This window comes from Hyalella azteca, unplaced genomic scaffold (genome assembly GCF_000764305.2).
Source record: "Hyalella azteca isolate HAZT.00-mixed unplaced genomic scaffold, Hazt_2.0.2 contig10325, whole genome shotgun sequence".
NCBI classification, from domain to species: Eukaryota; Metazoa; Arthropoda; class Malacostraca; order Amphipoda; family Hyalellidae; genus Hyalella; species Hyalella azteca.
The window spans coordinates 108564-132052 of record NW_025940369.1 but is presented as its reverse complement, the minus strand read 5'-3'; the positions used below and the strand labels follow the sequence as shown (position 1 = coordinate 132052).

Genomic DNA, 23489 nt, shown 5'->3' with positions numbered 1-23489 from the left:
GGTTACGCTGTTCCGTTTGGTAATGAATTTAAAGTTGATGTATGCTCGCCAAGTTCCAGTTCGACCCTGCCTTGTGTATCTGAAGAATCTCTAACATGCCAAAAGTCCGCAATGAAAACTTATCCTGTAAAATCAACAGGGTTATTAAAAAACGAAAGGATTAATAGAACCCCTTTGTTCTGCAAGTCATCTGATATAGTCTCCATTTACTGCCCATCACATGGGACGAAAAAATTGTCACGGCTTCCAGCAATGAAAGAATATTCATTAAAAACCGCTACAGAGACTAAGAGTTTGATTCCTACGCCTACAACTCCTTATGATGCATCAGAAGTTCTTATCGCCTCCCATAATTCAGCTGAAATGTCGAATAATCCTACACGTGAGCCGAAATTCTCGAGCATCTCCGAGAGATCGACGCCAAAGAAAATTTCTTCGATTGACTTACCCGAAGTCGGCAAGAAATGCCACTACCAAAATATTGTTGGAACAACACCAGGAGTTCGGCAGATGCGCCACAAATTCGAGAAGCTGAAGCGTTGCGCGGAAGATGGAGGCGAAGGAAACTGTAGTTACGCGTCCCCCAAGAAACTAAGACGAGGCATCAAAGGTAATAGTCTTCTGATTGAAGCCATACGCTCCTCCACGGACGCCCTCCTGAAGAAGGTGATAACGAAGCCTTCAGGTCATCAGTCGGTGGTCCTGCAGAGCAAACAGGCTCTGCTGCAGAAGGGCGTGGTCTCTGATAAGGATATAGCTGCCCAGTTGTGCAGAGATGCCAAGGTATTACATTTCCATCGTCATTCTTTTAATTTTAAATAGTCACGAAAAGTAGATTTGCATTTTTAATTCATAGAAGTTAAACTAGAGATTACAATTTAATCTTATACATTCCCCGAGACTGGAAAGACTTGGCGCTGGATTAGCGTGTGGACGATTGTTACCTAACCATCACTGCGCTTTCAGTGGCTGCTACTTTAAAGTAATTAAGTGATTGACTTCGTATTTACGGCCACTGAATATCATTACGCCGGCCACCGATACCCCGCCTTTGGTTCTCATGATGGTGTTGCTCTGTGGCTCCGGCTAGGCAATACCCCGAGCAGCAAAGCTTCTTTTGTTGCGGTATTGACTTTGGGACTCAATAGGGCAGATTGACGGGCCATTCCTCTGAGGTGTTGCCATACCTTCATGCTCTAGCGAGTGTTGCCATACCTCCCTGCCCAAGCGAGTGTTGCCATACCTCCCTGCTCAAGCGAGTGTTGCCATACCTTCCTGCTCTAGCGAGTGTTGCCATACCTCCCTGCCCCACCGCCTGTTGCCATACCTCCCTGCTCAAGCGAGTGTTGCCATACATCCCTGCACCACCGCGTGTTGCCATACCTCCCTGCTCTAGCGAGTGTTGCCATACATCCCTGCACCNTTTTGTAACGTTACGTTCACATTAAGATTGGGCTGTCTCTTATACACATCTAGATGTGTATAAGAGACAGGTATATTGTACTAAGATAATCACATTTGTGCCGCAGTACATGTTAGTTACGAACCTTCTCTGTTTACTCGGTATATTGTACTGATATAATTACATTTGTGCCGCAGTACATGTAAGTTTGTTATGAAGAGCTAAGCCTGGCACGGATAATGCATCGTAATGACGCGCATGCTCCGCTCGTCCTGCCTTATCCTACGATGGCCACAGCGCCCTGACATGCACGCATTGCACGCGTCAAGCCCCAACCACACTCATGTAAATAATTGGGTCAAACTGTCAAAATAATCACACACTTATAACCTATTCGCAGCTCAAGCAAAGAGCGGACGAAGCACTTGCTTATACGGCGTGTCAAACTGTAGATTAGGATGACTCACTCAAGAGCAAAAAATATAACCCTGTAATCACTGCAGTGAGTGACAGAGTTCTCGTCGACGAAAACGTGAAGTCACGGACGGACAGACAGACGGACGGACATGACGAGTACAACAGCGTTTTTTTTCATAAATGAGAAAATGCGCCACAAATGGATCGATATATGGACGAAGTTTCCTCATTTTTTTGCAGTAGTTCCTTGAAGCGGGACGAAAAATTGACGCAATACATAACAAATACAAATAAATGTCGAAATTTTGATGTACAGAACTTGACGTAATAGGCAATAAATACAAATATATTACGATATTATTATGTACAGAACTTTACGCAATACACGACAGATACATATAAATGTCGAAATTATGATGTACAGAACTTGACGCAATAAGAAACAAATACAAATAAATATCAAAATTATTATGTACAGAAGTTGGGAAGTGAGCAGCATGTGAATGGTAGCAGCAGTGATTGTATTGCGCTTCATATAACCTGCACGGAGGAAAGTTCAAGATACTCCGTGCTTCGTAGCTGCTTTGAAATTTGCTTATATAGTTCGAAAATGTCGCTTATATAATTCAGAAATTTTGCTTATATAATTAAGAAGTATTGCTTTTATAATTCAAAAGTTTTGCTTATATAATTCAGAAGTGTATATACGAGTATTATGATTGTTTATTGAAGTGTACGCTTATTGCTACGTTGCGTCGAGCTCATGAAAAATTTTTTAATTCGCAACAGTGAATTCACTTTGGGTTACGGAAACGAATTAATCGACAATTCATTAATGCTGTTTGGTTGTAATTCTTACTGATGTTCGTTGCCTCACCATCTGCAAAGACTTTCAATATATTCGTATAATATTTCAAAGTCCTTTATATATGTAGCGTCAGCAATAAACGTTCCATCTTAGATCACAAATCCGGATCAGTATCAGTCCAAGTTTTTAATTCACATCAAATCCAAACTTATTGATCGACCACACAAATCAATTTTTCCCCCTGACTCATTCATCCCAAACTTGACAAGCCTATTAAATCTCAAATTGACATCGCGGACGACGCTAGTCGTGTTGCCGTGGCAACGACGCCATTACCGGCGTCGCGCTGATCTCTTGTCTCAGGTCATATTTCTTCGTAAAATCTTTAGCGAGATGACCTGGCACTCAGTGCCGCGTGCGCCGGCGTCCAGTGAGCACACGCGTCGCTCTCTGCCGTCACAACACGTGGCGCCCAACTGGACGTTATTATAGTTTTTTTGTGCGTATTTCCGGATAGATTTACTTCTCAAGGGATTATTAGGTAAATTATTAATGATCGTGAATTGAATCATGTAGTTTGACGCGTGCTCGACAAAGTACAGCAAACTTATTTAACAATGTGCCAACTTTGCTATAGTTATTTATACATATTATTGATACTGTGTACGTTCCGTGCCATCATTTCTAGCTATATTGCAAGACGTACAAAATATACGTATAGCTTGTTAAACATTATTTTAATGTTATCATGATTATGTATCGTATACTAGCAGGTGTAACAAGTATCAGGAGTGTCTGCTATAACAGTTGTAAGTAGTTAAAGGTGACGCTCCTATAAAAGGTGTAAATGCTACTTAAGGGGTATACGTAGCTAATAATATGTGAAACTGCTAAAAGAAAGAACTATTAATAACCGCACTACATAACAATAAGGATAATAATCACTCTAATAACAAGTTGCTTTTACAGCACTTAAGCTCTGTGGTGCGTGGTGGTGATGGCGATCTGTCGCTGCTGGTGCGTGATGGTGAACCCGTGTCATCCCGACTCCGTAGCATCCTTACCTCATCCCTGCTAGACCCCTCACCCCACCGGGGGCTAGACCCCACACCCCACCGGGGTTACAACAGAAGGTTAGTTAATTTGTCATATATCTTCCTCAGCAGTTCTATTCTCCGCCGACATATACATCGTGATTTTTAGCGCATTTTCTCATTTATGAAAAAAGGCGCTATTGTGCTCGTCATGTCCGTCCGTCCGTCCGTCCATCCGTCCGTCCGTCTGTCCGTCCGTGACTTCACGTTTTCGTCGACGTGAAAATGCGCTCTCTGTCACTCACTGCAGTGAGTACTGAGTTATATTTTTAATATATTTCCACGTATTTTTTATGTGTTTCATACAATGTTTCGTACCTGTACCTATATTATATATTTTTAGGGATAGTCTTCACTTCTTAATTCATTCTTCCCTTTTGGTCTAACCTCATGCCTGTGTCCATAATGTTATTATGCAGTCCCCCCTCTATTATATATATTTCCATCAAATAGATTATTTGAGTTCATTATTTTTATTTGTAAGCTGTAAAAAATCTTGGTATTTTAACTATTTTTTTCTGTTAAAATACTAATTTTTTCTCTTACTCAACTTAATTTTTAAATTGGTTTCTACTGAATTTATTTTCTTTAATAACGAGAACGTAAAATTTTTCTCCTATTCTATACGTATGTATCATGAATAGGATTTAAAATTAGGTTTTAATCGTAAATCATTCCTAAAATCTGAAGTGCTGGAGACCTTCACCCCCCTTACCCTCACCTCCCTCACCCTCACCCCCTCTCTCCTCCCTCCTCCCCCCCAGGGTGTCGTCCATGTCCCCCCACCGCCGTAGGGGGGACGCCGCCCCCTCCCCTGCCTCTTTGTCCTCCCCCAGCGCCGCAGTGTTCAGGACGCGCTCCCTGGGGGACGTGCGCCCCCGCCATGGCCCCCTCACCAGGTGCCGGGGGGTTAGGGGCTGGGGGTCGCTTGTCTCATTAGTATCTGCTCATTAGCTCATTAGGTTTGCTCTGGAGAGATCTTCTAAGTAGAAGACATGTGTTCGGTCTGTGAGACGTTCTCATTAATAAGCATGTCCGGCACAATATATATTTTTTGTTAGCTAATAGGATTTTGTACACTCCGTTACTACGGATTATGTATAAAATTTATATCTTCATGAATGGGTGTACTTTTGAAGCTCTATTTTTACTGGTGAGTTTATTGAATGTGCTATTAACAACAATAAATGTATAGATATTGGCCACGAAGCGTATTTCTCCGACACTTAGTTGTACATAATTCAGGGTAGCCAGATGGCCTAAAAAACGGCCAAGTCCGCGAACAAAAAAGGCCAAAAAGGCCTATAACTTAATATATACTAGTATATTTGTAGGTTCCGGTGTAAAATTCCATTTTTCTTTCTTTGCAGCTTTTAAATTTAATTAGGAAGTAGCCCTATCATAAATTTTAGCCAGCCAACGCAATTGAAAAAAACTAAATTGCGGAATTTGTCCGGAAAAATACCGTCTGGCAACCCTGTTTCATAATAATACAAAAAATGAAACAAATATTACAAGATGAAGCAATCGGAGTCAACGTGTTAAAACAATAAAAGGCATTAGTAAAACTATGGCCCGATAAAAGGTTTCGACAGTAAACAATGTCGGCTTGACTAACATTAATACGATGGTCTGATGATTGCCGTGACCATCATTAATACGATGGTCTGATGATTGCCGTGACCATCATTAATACGATGGTCTGATGATTGCCGTGACCATCATTAATACGATGGTCTGATGGTTGCTGTGACCATCATTAATACGATGGTTTGATGGTTGCCGTGACCATCATTAATACGATGGTCTGATGGTTGCCGTGACCATCATTAATACGATGGTCTGATGGTTGCCGTGACCATCATTAATACGATGGTCTGATGCTGTCTCTTATACACATCTAGATGTGTATAAGAGACAGACTCTGCACTCTGGCGGTGAGACTCTGCACTCTGGCGGTGAGACTCTGCACTCTGGCGGTGAGACTCTGCACTCTGGACGACTCTGAGCCTGTCTCTTATACACATCTAGATGTGTATAAGAGACAGCTGCACTCTGGAGGTGAGACTCTGCACTCTGGAGGTGAGACTCTGCACTCTGGAGGTGAGACTCTGCATTTGATTGATGCACTCTGCTCCTCATTTCAGAGCACTTTTTAATCCTGAGTTACTCAGCTTACAATCTACTCTGACAACTCTGTCACTGCAGGAAGCTTAGACTGAGAGAAAAGGGTGGGTCTGGATGACCCACTTAGCAACTTGCCGTTGCAGGCAGTAACACGTGTCACAATTTTTATATTAAAGAAATTAAAATCGGTAAAGTTGTTAAAGATTATATATATTGAATTATATAAATTAAAGTAGGTAAAGATTATATTAACAGTTATTTTATTGAAGGGAAAGTTATTGATAGATATTCTGTGTTGCAGGAGGAGACGCGGCACCTGCAGCAGGAGGTGGGGCGGCTGGAGGGCCTCGTGGCCGCGTCCCGGGCCGAGCAGAGCGCCGCTACGCACCAGTACGAGGCCCTCACGCGGCAGGTGCGTGGCGTGCGTGTGTGGTGCGTGGCGTGCGTGTGTGGTGTGCGCCGCCACGCACCAGTACNGACACAGCAGTCCCAGGCCACGATGGATCGCCGCCTCTGATTATAGTTCATCCGCCCTCATTTGGGCCACCTGATGCACGATGCTGTTGCTTGCTTCTCGCCGCTGGTAGTGTTGCAGGGGAGGTCGATCTGGGATTGTGCTCAGGAACACGTCCAGTTGTCTTTTGAAGGTCTCCAGGGTGAACTCCTCCTCTCTTAGATCCCTTGGTAGGGCGTTGAACAGCCTTGGTCCTGCCACGGAGAGTGATCCTTCTCGCAGGGATTGAAATCTGACAGCGGATTTGTTAAGTAATGGGGGAATCTTGCACAGTCTCTCCCTTCTTTCGTTATGGTGTGTCCTTGAAGATCTCGCTCTCGAAGTTTGGCACCATTCCGGTTATCATCTTCCATGTGTACAGAATGACATACCTCTCCCGTCTCCTCTGCAGTGAGTACAGACTCAGTCGCTGTAACCTCTCCCTGTAGTTCAACTTTTCCAACCCTCTGATCCTGAAAGTGAAGGTTTGCTGGACACCTTCCAGTTGCCGTATTGCGCCGAGTGTGAACGGGGTCTAGAGCTGGCAGCAGTATTCAAGAATTGGTATCACAGGGTCATCAATATTTAGCGTTACAACTTTGAGTGGTTAGAACTATGAAATGAAACACAATTGTGTATGTTTGAAAATGTATTTATGTAGGCAGAGGTTCAGAGATACAATTCCCACAATGTCATTCAATATATCCACCATCTGCATCAATAACGAGTTGTAGACGCTTAGAGAAAGCCTTACATGAGTCACGAATGACACTCTGCGGGATTTTGGCCCACTCTTCAGCAGTTTGACCTCTAGGGCGTCCAAACTGCTATGGTGAACGGTCGAGACCTTGCTCTCAAGGTATGACCAGATCCCAAAATCCAGAGGATTCAGATCGGGTGACGATGAGGGCCATTCATCTTTGGTAATGAAGTGGGAACATTCTCGGACAGGCGCTCCTGAGTCGATTTGGCCCCATGGGATGGTGCAGAGTCCTGCTGGAACGACCAAGGGCGTTTTTTGAAGTGCTTTCGTGCCCAGCGCAACAATGCACCAACAAGGATGGCATCTCGATAGTTCTTCTGATTCAATTTCACCCCTTTGTCAACAAAAAAGAGGGGACTCCTTGAAGACTCTGTTACGGCTGCCCAGACCATCACTGAGGCCTGGCATTGCTTCCTAGTCACCACACGGGATCCTTCGTCCCATTCTTCGACCAAATTCGATCATTTTGGGAGTTGAAGTGGTGTTCAACATTGAATATCTTCTCATCACTGAAATCGAGGTTTGGCAACTTGCCATCATGAATGCTGGAAAGAAGAATCTTGGATCTTTGGAGGCGTTTGTCAACAACTTGAGCAGACAGTTGGTGTTTTTTGACATGCTTGAATGGGGACAACTTTAGGTCCTTCCGGAGAACATTCGACATGGTTCCATACGACACATTTGATTGTTTTGAGAGTGTACGTATTGATTTTGAAAAAACAATGTAACACTAAATATTGATGACCCTGTACAAGGGCTCTAAAGAGTTAAAATCATCGGTTCCGCTTCTCTTGTTCTGAACGTCCGCCAGATCCACTCCATCTGTCGCCTACCTCTTGTGGTTATTGCCGTTACTTGATCAGCAAAATTGACCTGAGTATTCATCAACACTCCTAGATCGCGAACAAGTCGCTTCTCTTCGATTTCCGAGTTGCCAGGTGCTACGTAGCGGTGCTCCATACCAGCTCTTCCGCTACCTGTGTCTCAGAACCTCAAACTTGGTCCGTTGAACTGCATGTTGTTCACTAGGGCTCAGTCATATATTGCAGAGAGGTCTTCTTGCAACCTCTCGCAGTCCCTCCTGTTCGTTATGGTCATTAGTATCCTGGTACCGTATGCAAATGACGATGCAGAGGCGTGGTTCACAGCCACATCTATGTCGGCGATGTGAATAAGGAAGAGGATTGGGCCGAGTACCGTCCCATGTGGTACTCCACTCTTCACCATAGCCTCACTCGATCTCGAGCCTCCTACAACTACAGCTTGTAGTCTTTCTGTTAGGAAGCTGTGGATCCGTGCCATCAATTCACCTCCGACTCCCAGCATTCTTAATTTTCTGAAGAGCACTACATGGTCGACTTTGTCAAACGCTTTCGCGAAGTCCAAATACACTACGTCCACCCCGGCCCCCTCCTCCAGCATGGCCAGGATTTGGTGGTGATGCTCCAGTAACTGAGATAAACAGGAACGATTTCGTCTAAAACCGTGTTGCCTTCTGTTGAAAAGGTCAGCGTCTTCCATGTACTGCACCAACCTTCTGGCAACAACCTTCTCAAATACTTTGATTACGTGTGATGTTAATGTATCCGGCCTGTAATTTGGGGGTTTATCTCTCGCACCTCCTTTGTGGATTAGGGTTATTAGCCCTAATTTTAGGTCACTAGGAACGTTTCCTACTCTCAATGATATTTTCCAAAGCAAAGTCAGAGGGACTTTTAGTGCACCGACAGATATCTTCAATAACACAGCAGGGACCCCATCTGGCCCGGGAGCCGAGTACGTCGATAATTCTTGGATACTCCTCTCTAGATCCGGTGTTTCCAACTCAATGTTCATTAGCTCCCGCTCCCCTGGAAGTTCTTGAATGACTCCAATTTCGTTCCCGTGTCTTGAGTATCGGGGTTCGTTGAATACTTTTTTCAAACTGCGCTCCCAGAAGTTCGCACATGCCCTGGTCGTCTCCGACAAGGACACTGTTATTTTTCAGAGGCCCCACTGAGACTCTGATTTTGGCCTTTGACCGGGCATATTTGTAGAAATATTTGGGATTCTCACGAATGACAACCACCGCACGCTACGCAGGTGCGTGCGTGTCGTCACGTGGTGCGTGTCGTCACGCACCAGTACGAGGCCCTGCCACACGGCTGGTGCGTGGCTGAAATGTGATCGTGGTGCGTGTTTGGTGCGTGGCGTGCGTGTCTGTTGTGTGGCGAGCATGTTTATCGTATTCGATGCCGAATTTTTTAATGGTTTCATTTCGTAAATTTTGTTAAGGCTTTTTCGGTCCACAACAAAAGGCTGTTGTTGACTAAAATATATAGATATATAGACTATATATAACAAATATATAGATAATATATAAGAAATAAACTGTCATATGAGTAGCAGCTTATATTCTTCATGAGTGAGTGGTACCTCGTGTTGCAGGTGGGCAGCGAGTGGCAGGAGCTCCACTCACGAGAGCAACGCCTGCAGCAGCTCAACGCCAGCCAGTCAACACTCATCAACAAGCTGAGTGGCAAGGTGAGTGGTGAGTGGTGGTGACACTCATCAACAAGCTGAGTGGCAAGATGAGTAGTGAGTGGTGTCGACACTCATCAACAAGCTGAGTGGCAAGATGAGTGGTGAGTGGTGTCGACACTCATCAACAAGCTGAGTGGCAAGGTGAGTGGTGAGTGGTGTCGACACTCATCAACAAGCTGAGTGGCAAGGTGAGTGGTGAGTGGTGGTGGCACTCATCAACAAGCTGAGTGGCAAGAGGAGTGGTGAGTCGTGAGTGGTGGCGGCACTCATAGACATGAATGAAGTGTATATACACACGAATGTCGTGTATGAAAGCACTACTCAGAACGTCCAATGACATAAGTTATGAAACGAACCAAATTTCTTTATTTATAATTAAAATTCACGTATCCATCGAAAAAAATATAATAAATTCAAATTTGGTCATTGGTTTTTATTTTTTTGATGTATTTTAACATTTGGTTTTAAGTTTGTTGATGAATTTTAATAGCTCCCTCGTCTGTATTGCGGATAAAATTGAATAAATGAGATGAAATATTCATTCTGAAAGTAACAGCTGTTCTGAAAAATCTAGAAATTTATTGTAATTGCGAGGCACGTCTTGGCAACGGATATGGAAATTTGTTTATTTTTTGTTGTTCTTTATAATGTTTAATAATCTTTCTACCGTATTCAGAAGTTTATTCCGGTACCAATTATGATACCACATTATTTTTTATACCTTATCAAATGTATGCCGTATTACTTATCATGCCATAGTACTTGTCATGCAATATTAATGATGTTACCGTATTACTTACTTTGCAGTATATTTTTTTTACAGTATTGATTATGCTAGAGTAGAAATATTGTTATCCTATTAAGGATGACACCGTATTACCAGTCATGCTTCATTAATGATGTTACCGTATTACTTATCATGCCGTATTAAGACTGACACCGAATTACTTGTCACGCCCTATCACTTGTCATGCCGTATTAATGAAGTTACCGCATTGCTTGCCTTGCCGTATTAATTGTCATGCCGTATTAAGGATGCTACCGTATTACTGGCCGTATTAATGACGTCACCGTATTACTTGTCACGCCGTATTAACGACGTGACCGTATTACAGGTGCGCCAGTATTGCCGTATTAACGACGTGGCCGTATTACAGGTGCGCCAGTATCGCCGTATTAACGACGTGGCCGTATTACAGGTGCGCCAGTATTGCCGTATTAATGACGCGCCCGTATTACAGGTGCGCCAGTATTGCCGTATTAATGACGCGCCCGTATTACAGGTGCGCCAGTATCGCGCGCGGGTGCGTGAGAGCGACAGGCGCGCAGAGGAGGCCGCTGAGCGCAGAGTGAGCGCAGAGCAGCAGAGTGATGAGCTGAACTCTGCGCTGTCAGAGCTGCAGGACAAGCTGCACGCTGCACACATGCAGCACCACTTCCAGCTGCAGCTCGCCAACGACGCTCTCAAAGCTGAACGAAAAAAGTCAGCGCACATTTATTGATTATTGTGCTGAAGTATAAAGTGCATGCTAGTTCATGTCTCAACTCACGAACGTCTCGACTGATGAACGTCTCGACTGATGAACATCTCGACTGATGAACATCTCGACTGATGAACATCTCGACTGATGAACGTCTCGACTGATGAACGTGTCGACTGATGAACGTCTCGACTGATGAACGTGTCGACTGATGAACGTCTCGACTGATGAACGTCTCGACTGACAAACGTCTCAACTAACAAACGTCTCAACTGACAAACGTCTCAACTAACAAACGTCTCGACTGACAAACGTCGGAACTGACAAACGTCTCGACTGACAAACGTCTCGACTGACAAACGTCGCAACTGACAAACGTCGCAACTAACAAACGTCTCGACTGACAAGCGTCGGAACTGACAAACGTCTCGACTGACAAACGTCGGAACTGACAAACGTCTCGACTGACAAACGTCTCAACTGACAAACGTCTCGACTGACAAACGTCTCAACTGACAAACGTCGCAACTGACAAACGTCGCAACTGACAAACGTCTCGACTGACAAACGTCTCGACTGACAAACGTCTCGACTGACAAACGTCTCGACAAGTTTGGACTACGAACAAGATGGTCCCAGATCAGGTTGCTGTCGAGATCTGAGACTGTACTCAGATCTCGACTGTCTCATTGTTGCTCAGATCAAATAAACGTGAATATTTAGGTATTATATAGACCTACTAATATATGCACATATAATACGTAATATATTATACCTAGAATATACAAAATACATACATATAATAATAAGAATATAATATAGACCATATACGTATAAAATACATAATATAGACCCACTATTGACATAATATAGGCAGTATATAGACATACTATGGACATAAAATAAACATGCTATAATATTATTGACATAAAATCTACATACTACAAACAGAATATAGGCATGAAATCGTCATAATATAGACATACTAAAGACATAATACTACTATTGACATATAGACATACTAGAGATATAATTCTGCTATTTACATACTATATACATAAAATCGACATACTACAGACAGAATATAGGCATGAAATCGTCATAATATAGGCATACTAAAGACATGATAATAGTATTGACATAATACGGTATAGACATACTAGAGACATAATTCTGCTATTGACATACTATTGACATAAAATAGACATAATATAGACATACTAAAGACATAAAATAGACATACTACACTATTATAGACATAAAATATCATTTAGCATTAATGTTGTTGGTTGGACCTGCAGACGGCAGGAGCTGGAGGAGCAGGTGTTGCAGGTGCAGCAGGTGGCAGGCAGTCAGGTGGCAGGTGCAGAGCAGCTGCAGCGTGACGCAGAGCTCACCAGACAGCAGCTGCAGCAGATGCAGCTGCACTTCACTCAGCGGGAGGCGCAGTGGAAGCAAGAGGCCAAGGTATTCATTTAATATATTACTTTTTATTTCAGGGTATTCATTTATTCAAGGTATTCATCATTATTTCAAGGTATTCATTCTTTTTATTTCAAGGTATTCATTTATTTCAAGGTATTCATGCTTTTTATTTCAAGGTATTCATTCTTTTTATTTCAAGGTATTCATTCTTTTTATTTCAAGGTATTCATTCTTTTTATTTCAAGGTATTCATTCTTTTTATTTCAAGGTATTCATTCTTTTTATTTCAAGGTATTCATTCTTTTTATTTCAAGGTATTCATTCTTTTTATTTCAAGGTATTCATTCTTTTTATTTCAAGGTATTCATTCTTTTTATTTCAAGGTATTCATTNTCAATAATTAGGGGATCAGTAATTAGGGGATCAGTAATTAGGGGATCAATAATTAGGGGATCAGTAATTAGGGGATCAGTAATTAGGGGATCAGTAATTAGGGGATCAGTAATTAGGGGATCAGTAATTAGGGGATCAGTAATTAGGGGATTATTAATAATAATCCCGAAGGTAGGGGTTGGGGCTATGAGCCTCTCGCAGTGGGGCTATGAAGGTTGGGGTTGCGTGCTCGGTTCAGGTTGAGATCTTAACTTAGATAATATATATTAATGAAAAAATGATATCTAAATCATATTAATGCTAAGGCTAATATGAAATTTATATTTCTACACTTCACTTGGCTTTCGTTCTCAATGACTGTTAACTGCCTGCCCTTCTAATTCAAAGTCATGAAAGTTTTTTTTTGTGTGTTTTACGTGCTTTTTTTACGCGTTTTACTATCTTTTTTATTTTTATATTTTTAATGTTTTTTTTTTATTTTTTAGGTGTTTTTTTATTTTTTATTCATCATTTTATTCGTTTTTCACGTGTTTTAGTAATAGTTTCAGTAACGCGATTCTCTTCACTCTCATTTATAAGAAAGTTCCATTGCTGACAACCTCACTCAGGAAATGATGAGGCAAAATGTCCAAAATAGTGACTCGTACCCACAGCAAAAGCAAAAATCGGGCATGGCGCTCGTATGCCCTTTTCCGGGTCAAAATGGGTCAGAATGGGTCAACGGCAAAAAATGCATTAAAATTTGGACAATGTCTCGCTTATTTCTCTTAGAGTTTTTAGCATTCACTGCTCATTTCTATGATATTCTTTATTATATCTTCATATATTATTTATTATATCTTCATATATTATTTTCTATATCTTTAAATATTGTTCCTCACCTTTTTCCCTGTCACTGCACTGATCACTTCATTTGTATTTTGTATTTTTGTATGTTCCGTGTTGTACTTCACATCAGATCAGGTCGGAATTGTTCGCATTGTTTTCCGCAGTTAAACTTGACTAGTACCAAAATGTTCCAACTTGTACAAAAGTAAGTTCATTTAAGTTAACTAATGTATGTTGTTTTACTTGAAAAGCAAGGAGGAAGCTCAGCATAATAACACTGATCTTCAGTATAAGCTGCTTATATGGTATACCGTGTATAGGTATATACCGTCTATAGATTTATACAATATATATCGAGATATACTGTTTTTAAATATTAACGGTATATAGATATATATCTTCTATATATCAATATCGTATATAAATAAATACTGTATATACAGGGTGAACCAGAATTAAGTAACCCTTTTAATTTGTTAATAAATAAAAAACTAGGAACGTTATGAAGTTGAAACTTGTTTTATTTAAAAGAAGAACATTTTCATGGTAATATTGTATCATAGTTACGTCATTATCCTGTATAGCTTGCTAAATTTGTGTTTAATTATCAAGCCTTAAATTTTCATCATGATTCGCTACAGCAAAGAAGAAAGAACAAAAATTATCGCTACAGTCAATAACCTGTCTCTTATACACATCTAGATGTGTATAAGAGACAGGTCTATATCTGTCTTGGCTGCTTGGCTGGCCCGTCTATATCTGTCTTGGCTGCTTGGCTGGCCCGTCTATATCTGTCTTGGCTGCTTGGCTGGCCCGGCTATATCTGTCTTGGCTGCGGCGAGCGTTGTAGCTACAGACGCCGACGCCGTCGCCATGGCAACGCATCCCTGCTGTAGATCCTCACCCCCCTCTCCCCCTACCACCCTCTACCCCCGCCATCTTACCTTCCCCTGTAGTCTGCTACTCTAACCCTTACCATTATCTCGCTTTGTATTCTTTATTTAATTTTAATCTCTTCCCTTTACTCTATCACCTCACTTTTGCCCTCCGACTTTTCCGTCATAAAATATTTTTTCCCCTCTACAGCCATGCCCCCTCTCCTCCCCCTCCCCTCGGGATCTCACCCCCTCTCCCCTCGGTCGATGTCTACCGCATACCTCACGCATTCGGTGCGAGTGATGTAGAACGTGTCATATTCATACAATGACGTGTACATACGATGTGTAAATACCATGGATGAATTTGATATCAGAATACGATGTGTGAATGCGGTGTGTGAATACCATGTATGAATATGATGTGTGAATACCATGTATGAATATGATGTGTGAATACCTTGTATGAAAATGATGTGTGAATACCATGTATGAATATGATGTGTGAATATAATGTATGAATACGATGTATGATTACGATGTATGAATGCGATGTGTGAATACGATTTATGAATACGATGTATGATTACGATGTATGAATACGATGTATGAATACGATGTATGAATACGATGTATGAATACGATGTATGAATACGATGTATGAATACGATGTATGAATACGATATTTTGGCATTCTCTTACATTTGCCGTATTAGCAGGCCAATTGAAGTATGCAACGCAATTAATGGGTTGGGAATGAATGCTCCACTCAAAAAAGTTGAGACACATTGTCCAATTAGAGATGCACCTCTTGCCATTGTGCAGGACATCCTGACCCAGTTTCCCAGTTTTGCCCGGCAATAGGACGACGCGTCTGTGCTACAAGTAAAAAGTGCGTCATTATTTGGAAAATATGAGCCATTCATTCTTCTGAGTGGTTGAAATGAAAGAGGTTCTGGTTTCTTCTGAGTGGTTGAAATGAAAGAGGTTCTGGTATATAATGATATCTACGGCTACCATAGGTTCTATAATAATATTCTATATAAAATAATATGAGGTTCTGGTATGTAATCATATTTACCAGCGGTTCTATACTAATATATATAAAATGTAATGATGTTCTGGTATATAATGATATATATACCAGAAATTCTACAATAATATTCTATATAAAATAAGACGAGATTCTGGTATATAATAATATATACCAGAGGCTCTATAATAATATTTATATAAAATATAATGAGGCTCTGATAATACGTATAAATACTTGGTTATAGGGAGAGGACTAGAGGCTAGTGGGGGGAGGTCTACTTTGCCGGGGTTTGGGGAGATTGCACGCGTTCTACATGAGCTGAAATGTTTCGCGTGTCTGACACATTTCTTCATTATGGGGTCACTGCTCCGCACTTTCTTTATTTAAAATTGAAATATTACTCAATCATTGTCATTTTGATTGTTCATCTTATTGACTGGCAATCATGACGTAGCCTCACGAGCAGCCACCATTCCCCACACTGTTAGAAAAAATATAACTCAGTACTCACTGCAGTGAGTGACAGAGAGCGCATTTTCTCGTCGACGAAAACTTGAGGTATCGGACAGACGGACAGACAGACGGACAGACAGACGGACAGACAAACGGACATGGCGAGCACAATAGTGCGTTTTTTCCATAAATGAGAAAATGCGCTCAAAACGGTGAAAAAGGGTCTCACTGGCCTTCTAGTGGCCTGTCGCCCTGCGTGAAAATAAACTCTTTCGCCGTTTTTATCAGATGTTTTACGGATTTCTAGTGTTAAATTATAATAAAAACGGTGACACGGTGTTTCTTTTCACTTGCCGACCGGCCACTGAATCGCCGGTTATACCGTTAACGGTAATTTTTCTAACAATGTATGTATTGCGAAGATGCACACTAGTCCCCAAAATCGTCAATGCGTCTCGTTATCAATGATGGGCATGTGGCCTAGGATGCCAACCAGAAAAATAGTTTCGGATTTCTAGTCTCCTGTTCCAGATTTGTTCAACTGACACAATTTAATAATTAATTCTACTTCTTTTATTGATCTTTTATTGATTGCTCAACGAATGTTGAGTTTTACAAATGAAGCTTGAATCAATCACTGTAAAAGTTTCAATGAAATTCTTAACAGTGTAGGTATACTAAATATTATTCAATGTACTAAAGCGAAATGCTACAGTGCACTACTGCCATCGACTCGCTACACAGTAATAAAGTAAAGTCGGTTTAGTCACTTGAAAGTTTATAAATAATAACTGATGTCTTGGACACAGGAAACTGCTGGCAATTACGTTCGACGACCTGAAGCAGGTACTGTTTTTGTACCTCTTGGTTAGTCAACTCGGAGTAGAAGTTTGTAAACAAAGAAATACCGCGTTCAGCTGCATCATTTACAATTTTCAGCTTCTGCACTTCCTGACAACTGATGCAGTGTAGTTCAATGTTGTTCCAAGGGTCGGGCTCCTGCTGAAGGAAGTCAGTTTCAATTTTACCTCAAATTTAGTTCACTTTGCATTGGCCATGTTTCAACTAAGGCATTTTGCATTGCCTTAGTTGAGACGAAGTTTGACAGGATCAACTCAGACACAGTTCTATCATGCAGAAATTCAACTTTAGGTGCATGAGTGTTTCCACCTGGTTTTGGAGAGGCATGTACCATTTTACGTTTCTCTTGTAGCAGTAACTTCTGGATCAAAGAAAGCAAGTCACACAAGAGTTTCACTCAAGTACCTACCGTAAATGTCGCATGAATGTCTTTATGGCTGCGCTGGGAATTAACTTATTAACTATTCCATAACCAAGAAGATCTTTGAATGACTGCAGATCATTTCGTGGAGCAATTGCAGTGGTTGCAGTAAATAGGGTTTGCTATAGGTTGCAGCGGTACAGTAAATAAACGTATTGGGATTTACTACGTCTCGTGGTAAATCACGTCTCGTATCTCACACTACGAGCGCACCACGTCTCGTATCTCGCACTACGAGCGCACCACGTCTCGTATCTCGCACTGCGAGCGCACCACGTCTCGCATCTCGCACTACGAGCGCACCACGTCTCGTATCTCGCACTACGAGCGCACCACGTCTCGTGTCCCGCACTACGAGCGCACCACGTCTCGTATCTCGCACTGCGAGCGCACCACGTCTCGCATCTCGCACTACGAGCGCACCACGTCTCGTATCTCGCACTACGAGCGCACCACGTCTCGTGTCCCGCACTGCGAGTGCACCACGTCTCGTATCTCGCACTGCTCGCGCACCACGTCTCGTATCTCGCACACTACGAGCGCACCACGTCTCGTATCTCGCACTGCGAGCGCACCACGTCTCGTATCTCGCACTACGAGCGCACCACGTCTCGTATCTCGCACTACGAGCGCACCACGTCTCGTATCTCGCACTACGAGCGCACCACGTCTCGTATCTCGCACTACGAGCGCACCACGTCTCGTATCTCGCACTACGAGCGCACCACGTCTCGTATCTCGCACTACGAGCGCACCACGTCTCGTATCTCGCACTGAGAGCGCACCACGTCTCGTATCTCGCACTGCTCGCGCAACACGTCTCGTATCTCGCACTGCTCGCGCAACACGTCTCGTATCTCGCACTACGAGCGCACCACGACTCGTATCTCGCTCGTATATTTAACACAAATTTCCTTCTCATCAGACCGGCGATCAAATAATTTTCGGTTCTGGAAAATCATTTTTCTAGGGAATTTTTCATCACCATGCGAGATTTTTAAGGGGAGCGTCTGCCCCCAAATCAAAAATTTTGACTCTCCCGGTTTTTATACTCATCTTAAAGCTTGCATTTTGACGCATCTAACAGTACCAAAACCATCTCTGTACGTTGATTTTTGCGTTCACGACTGATCACGAAAGGGTTAGGGGTGGTGACGTTTTTTCACATTTAAGATAGGCGAAAATTCGCTGTCGAGCACATAAATAGACTGTCTGAAGTCGCTGCTCTTTAGTTACCCGGCTGCTGTCGTGCGGGATGGTGTTCATGCAGTCGTTCCCACCATCCTTGACTGAATTTAAGCTCCAGTAACGTCTAGTCTTTCATCCTTGCCACTTTGAATGCCTATTTCGAGGCGCTCGGGACGTGTCGCGCTTTACTGAACATTCACACTTATTGTCACTGCAAACCTATCTTTTAGAGTTTTGAAGCTACAGCAATGAGAGATATACCGTTCGACTTGCAAAGAAAAGATCTACCATATTGTGTATGCTTTTTTCTGATTTCGTTATAGTTTGGATATATTCTGCCCAAAGATGAAAAAAAACCATACAAATTGAAAAATTTTGAAAATTTTACGAAAAATGATCCCACACCCACAAAAATGAAAATTCCAAAAAACGTATAAACAATTGTATAGAAATGGTCTTTGTGCATCGAATGATATGCGTTTCGATATTGTAGCTTGAAAATCCTAGGAGAAGATAGATTTCTACAGTACCCCCTTTTTGGCAGTTTTCTAAGAATTTCACGTTTTCTTTAATTTTTTCGAAAAATTTACACGAACGAAAAAGTCTTAGAATTCGGTTTTACATACAGTGGGGGGAAATAAATATTCGTACACTTGAAAAATCGTATTTTAATGTACGTAAGTACCCAAACTTAACAGGAAAAGTGATTTAAATTATGTATAGAGACGCATAGTATTCAAAAATACTATCAAAAGAAATTAAATCTCAATGCAACAAAAAACAATGCAATTAAGTTTGTGTACTTACGTACATTAAAATACGATTTTTCAAGTGTACGAATATTTATTTCCTCCCACTGTACGTGAATAAAGTTTCGGAGTGATCCGTCTGTAAATAACCGAGATAAAGTTTGGGGCAGACGCTCCCCTTAAGGACATTTTGACCAGGATCTTTAAAAAGGTAGCAAAAATTTCAATAACTGTACAGACTAAAATAATGTAGTGTGATGACGATGCGACGCGGTGACTCATAACAAGCAAGTTACAGACTATGCAGGATTTCCTGATGCCAGGTAATCGCACTGCATTTAATTAATTTAAGTAAATTTCTGATGAAACTTCCTTGCCAGATTGTAGGCCTGGGTAATGAATTATGAACTTGACGTGAATATAAAAATGAAGAGTTAAGCCGCAGACTGTGATGAGGGCATCAAAAGCGCGCCGCTGACCGTGCGTGACTGAGTGTGATGAAGACGTCATACCTGTTAATTGTGATGACGTGTTACTTGTGATGATGTGTTACTTGTGATGACGTGTTACTTGGACTGTGATGACGTGTTACTTGGACGGTGATGACGTGTTACTTGGGCTGTTATGTGTTACTTGGACTGTGATGGCGTGTTACTTGGACTGTGATGACGTGTTACTTGGACTGTGATGACGTGTTACTTGGACTGTGATGATCCCTCCACTCCTCGGGTCTTCCCTCTCCCTCCATTTAAATGAATGCCTTCATCCCTCCACTCCTCGGGTCTTCCCTCTCCCTCCATTTAAATGAATGCCTTCATCCCTCCACTCCTCTGGTCTTCCCTCTCCCTCCATTCAAATGAATGCCTTCATCCCTCCACTCCTCTGGTCTTCCCTCTCCCTCCATTCAAATGAATGCCTTCATCCCTCCACTCCTCGGGTCTTCCCTCTCCCTCCATTTAAATGAATGCCTTCATCCCTCCACTCCTCGGGTCTTCCCTCTCCCTCCATTTAAATGAATGCCTTCATCCCTCCACTCCTCTGGTCTTCCCTCTCCCTCCATTCAAATGAATGCCTTCATCCCTCCACTCCTCGGGTCTTCCCTCTCCCTCCATTTAAATGAATGCCTTCATCCCTCCACTCCTCGGGTCTTCCCTCTCCCTCCATTTAAATGAATGCCTTCATCCCTCTATTCCTCCCTCCTTTGATCCGGCGGCCTCGTATCCCGGCCCCAAGCCTCGCCTATATAAGCGGTGCGCTGTCACGCGACCCTCAGTGCTTGCGCCGCCGCCATCGTGACGAGGTGTGCGTCTTGTGCTCAGACGCCCTCTGACTGAAATTTATCTCCTGCTTCTCGAGGTTCATTTAAATCCATATATTTGTCTTAAATCAACTTTACATGTAATAAGCACATCACTATATAAATTTAATTAAATGCTGGAAGTTTGTTTTTAATTAAAAATATTTTACGAATTCAATTGAAAACCTTAATGAAACGTTTAATTAATGGCAGATTAGTTGATAGTTAAAGTATTGAAAACATTTATTTTCGTTTGTGCAGCGTCGAGTCAGACTTAACAGTATCAGGCGCATACTTCCACTGATACTGAGGGTTGCCGTGAAAATTAAGTTCATTGCTCAGAGTTCAGTTGTTGTCTATACGGCATTACCGTATCTTCACAGTCCGTGTTCTGTAATTTAGGTTCCAACATAGCCGTATTTTTCGTCTTCCTTTTACGTATATTACTTTTATTCCTACATTCCCATTCTTAACCATTGTATTTTTGTGAAAACTATTCACTGAAATCAAGCGCCATCGCCTCGTGCTCATATTTATATCGTTCCAGTCAAATGCCGCATTGCTTCACCAATAACAAGTTATATAGCAGCCGTAATATATATTTCCCTACTCGCAAACTTTTTGCACGGAATTGTCCGTTGCAAAGATCGGAATGACCAAGGATTACTCTTGAGTTGCTAATGACGAGACGTGACTGGTGACTATATCCTCTTAGGTGAGTAATGCGTGGGTTACTCACTTGGTATTACTTATACTCATATATTGACCAAGGGCCATACTTTCTAAACTCGCTAAGTGAACGTAAGTACTTACGCTCTATTTTCTTGTCTATGATTGGTGGATACTTTCAAAGCTCGCTATGTGAACGTAAGTACTTACGCTCTATTTTCTTGTCTATGATTGGTGGATTTTGCTTGAAAGGCCGTCAATGATTGGCTGATGAACTTACGATCTCTTAACTGTTTTTAAAAGAGTGGCTTGAAAGGCCGTCAATGATTGGCTGATGAACTTACGATCTCTTAACTTTTTTTTTAAACTATAGGCCCTGACGTTGTACTCGTGTAATTATGGTCATGTTGGGGCAGATTATTTGATCAGATAATAACCCATATATTGATTACAACCTTAGTCGTGTCTAGCGACACGACTAAGGTTTACTTCCTAACAACCTTTAAATGATAACAAGTTCTCCTTAATAAGCATTAATTTCAGCCTCATGCTTGTATGAGATTTCTTAAGTTAAGGTTCAGATTTGCACTCATAACAATCTCAATTGATATGTCGATGTAGAGTTTTAAATATTTTTCAAGAATTATCAAGAAGATTCAACGGTAGTTAATTGTAAGTATTAATATATTGTGCGAAATTTTTCAATTGTTATTTTTGACATTGAGATGAAAATTAAACTGTGTTTCTTGCTCCGATTGTCAATAGTTATTGCTGTTAACCTGTGTAGGATTTCCGCGCACGGTCAGAACTATTCATTTCTGTGAAAATTGCTATTATAGAAACAATTTTTAATAGTTAATAACGTATTCCTGCGACAGTTATCCTCCCTCGCTCCATTTGCTCAACTCATTTCCTGTTAGTAAAGTATAATTTTATTATGTGTCACAATGACAAGTTGATGGCGCTTCCGTGTCGTGAATTGCTTCCTGAAAATTGTAGAGTCAAACTGGCTGGTCCTCGGAGATAGTTGAATGCTGGTCTCAAAATCCGTGGACTGTTGCATCTGAAAGCTCATTAACTCTACGGGATTTTCTTCCTAACAACCTTTGAATGAGCTGGTATAGGCTTCGTTTTCCAAGAAAACCCACAATAATACTGAACTGTTGATCAAAATATCCTTTAACTCATTTTTTATCTTGTTCCATTTAAGACACACAGTTTCAGTGATGTATGTATTAGAAATCATTAGACTTATGTTCTTTGAAAACCAACATTTATTTTTTGTGAGTTAAACTACCGTTATTTATGTTATACAATCAATATCGCTTATGAATGTGGACGCGGAAATCATTAATTGTACGACTAGCGTTGCGTGTTTGCTCTTCCGCATCAGTGATGTAGCAACACGCTATGCCAGTTCCTCTGGCGCATGTGTCAAGCTTGCTGCGTCTGCCAACTCTTATTTTACGAATCTCAAAGGCTGGCCTTGGCCGGTGAGATTTGGCATATTCGCAAAAAACTCGAAACGTTTCCTGGACAATCTGAGGGCCATATAGATATAACACACTAAACAAAACCTGTGTCAAAGTGGCACGAATAAGGTTATATTCGGCATATTCGCAAAAAAACGTTTCCTGGACAGATGGATATGACACACTATAGACGCAAACTGTTTCAAGCTGATACGGCTAAGGTGAGATTTGGCAGTCGTGCGAGAGAATAACAAAGACACTGGTTTGGCATGCTCGGCAGCACGAGAGAACATGTCGGGGATATTTAGCTGTTCGTTGATGTTGCACTTGCGTGTTCTGGTTTCTTCAGGCCTAAATTTGGCACCTGCGCGGTTAAAATTCTGTCTCTTTTTATGGCTTCGAGATGTACTTTGGTGTGAAAATTATTTCATTTTAAAGGATTTTCGTTGATTGTGGCATTTTTGATGGAATAGAGTAATTTATAGATGTCTCCTGGGATAAATTTTTTTAATTTATATCTAAATAAAAATGACACGATCCTATGGTCAGTAATAATTTGACGTACAATCATAAATCAACAACGAAAACAAGAGCCTTCTCAGCAGCAATTGATGAAACATGGCATGCGTTGCGGTAAATAAATTTCTTAAAATAACAATTAAGTATACTGGGGACCAGGAATTGCCATCCTGCATGCCACCGTCAGGTTATATT

At 41.6% G+C, this 23489-nt stretch overlaps 1 protein-coding gene across 1 annotated transcript in view; it reads left to right on the top strand.

Annotated features, from left to right (window-relative positions):
* Positions 1-363: 363 nt before the first annotated feature.
* Positions 364-23489, top strand: part of LOC108680409 (centrosome-associated protein CEP250-like) — a 41210-nt gene continuing 18084 nt past the window's right edge. Inside the window, exons 1-8 of the mRNA XM_047882383.1 lie at positions 364-783; positions 3597-3760; positions 4486-4630; positions 5753-5803; positions 6150-6260; positions 9532-9627; positions 10911-11110; positions 12410-12575. Of these exons, the coding sequence (XP_047738339.1) occupies positions 364-783; positions 3597-3760; positions 4486-4630; positions 5753-5803; positions 6150-6260; positions 9532-9627; positions 10911-11110; positions 12410-12575 (1353 nt within the window). The remainder of the gene's footprint in view (positions 784-3596; positions 3761-4485; positions 4631-5752; positions 5804-6149; positions 6261-9531; positions 9628-10910; positions 11111-12409; positions 12576-23489) is intronic.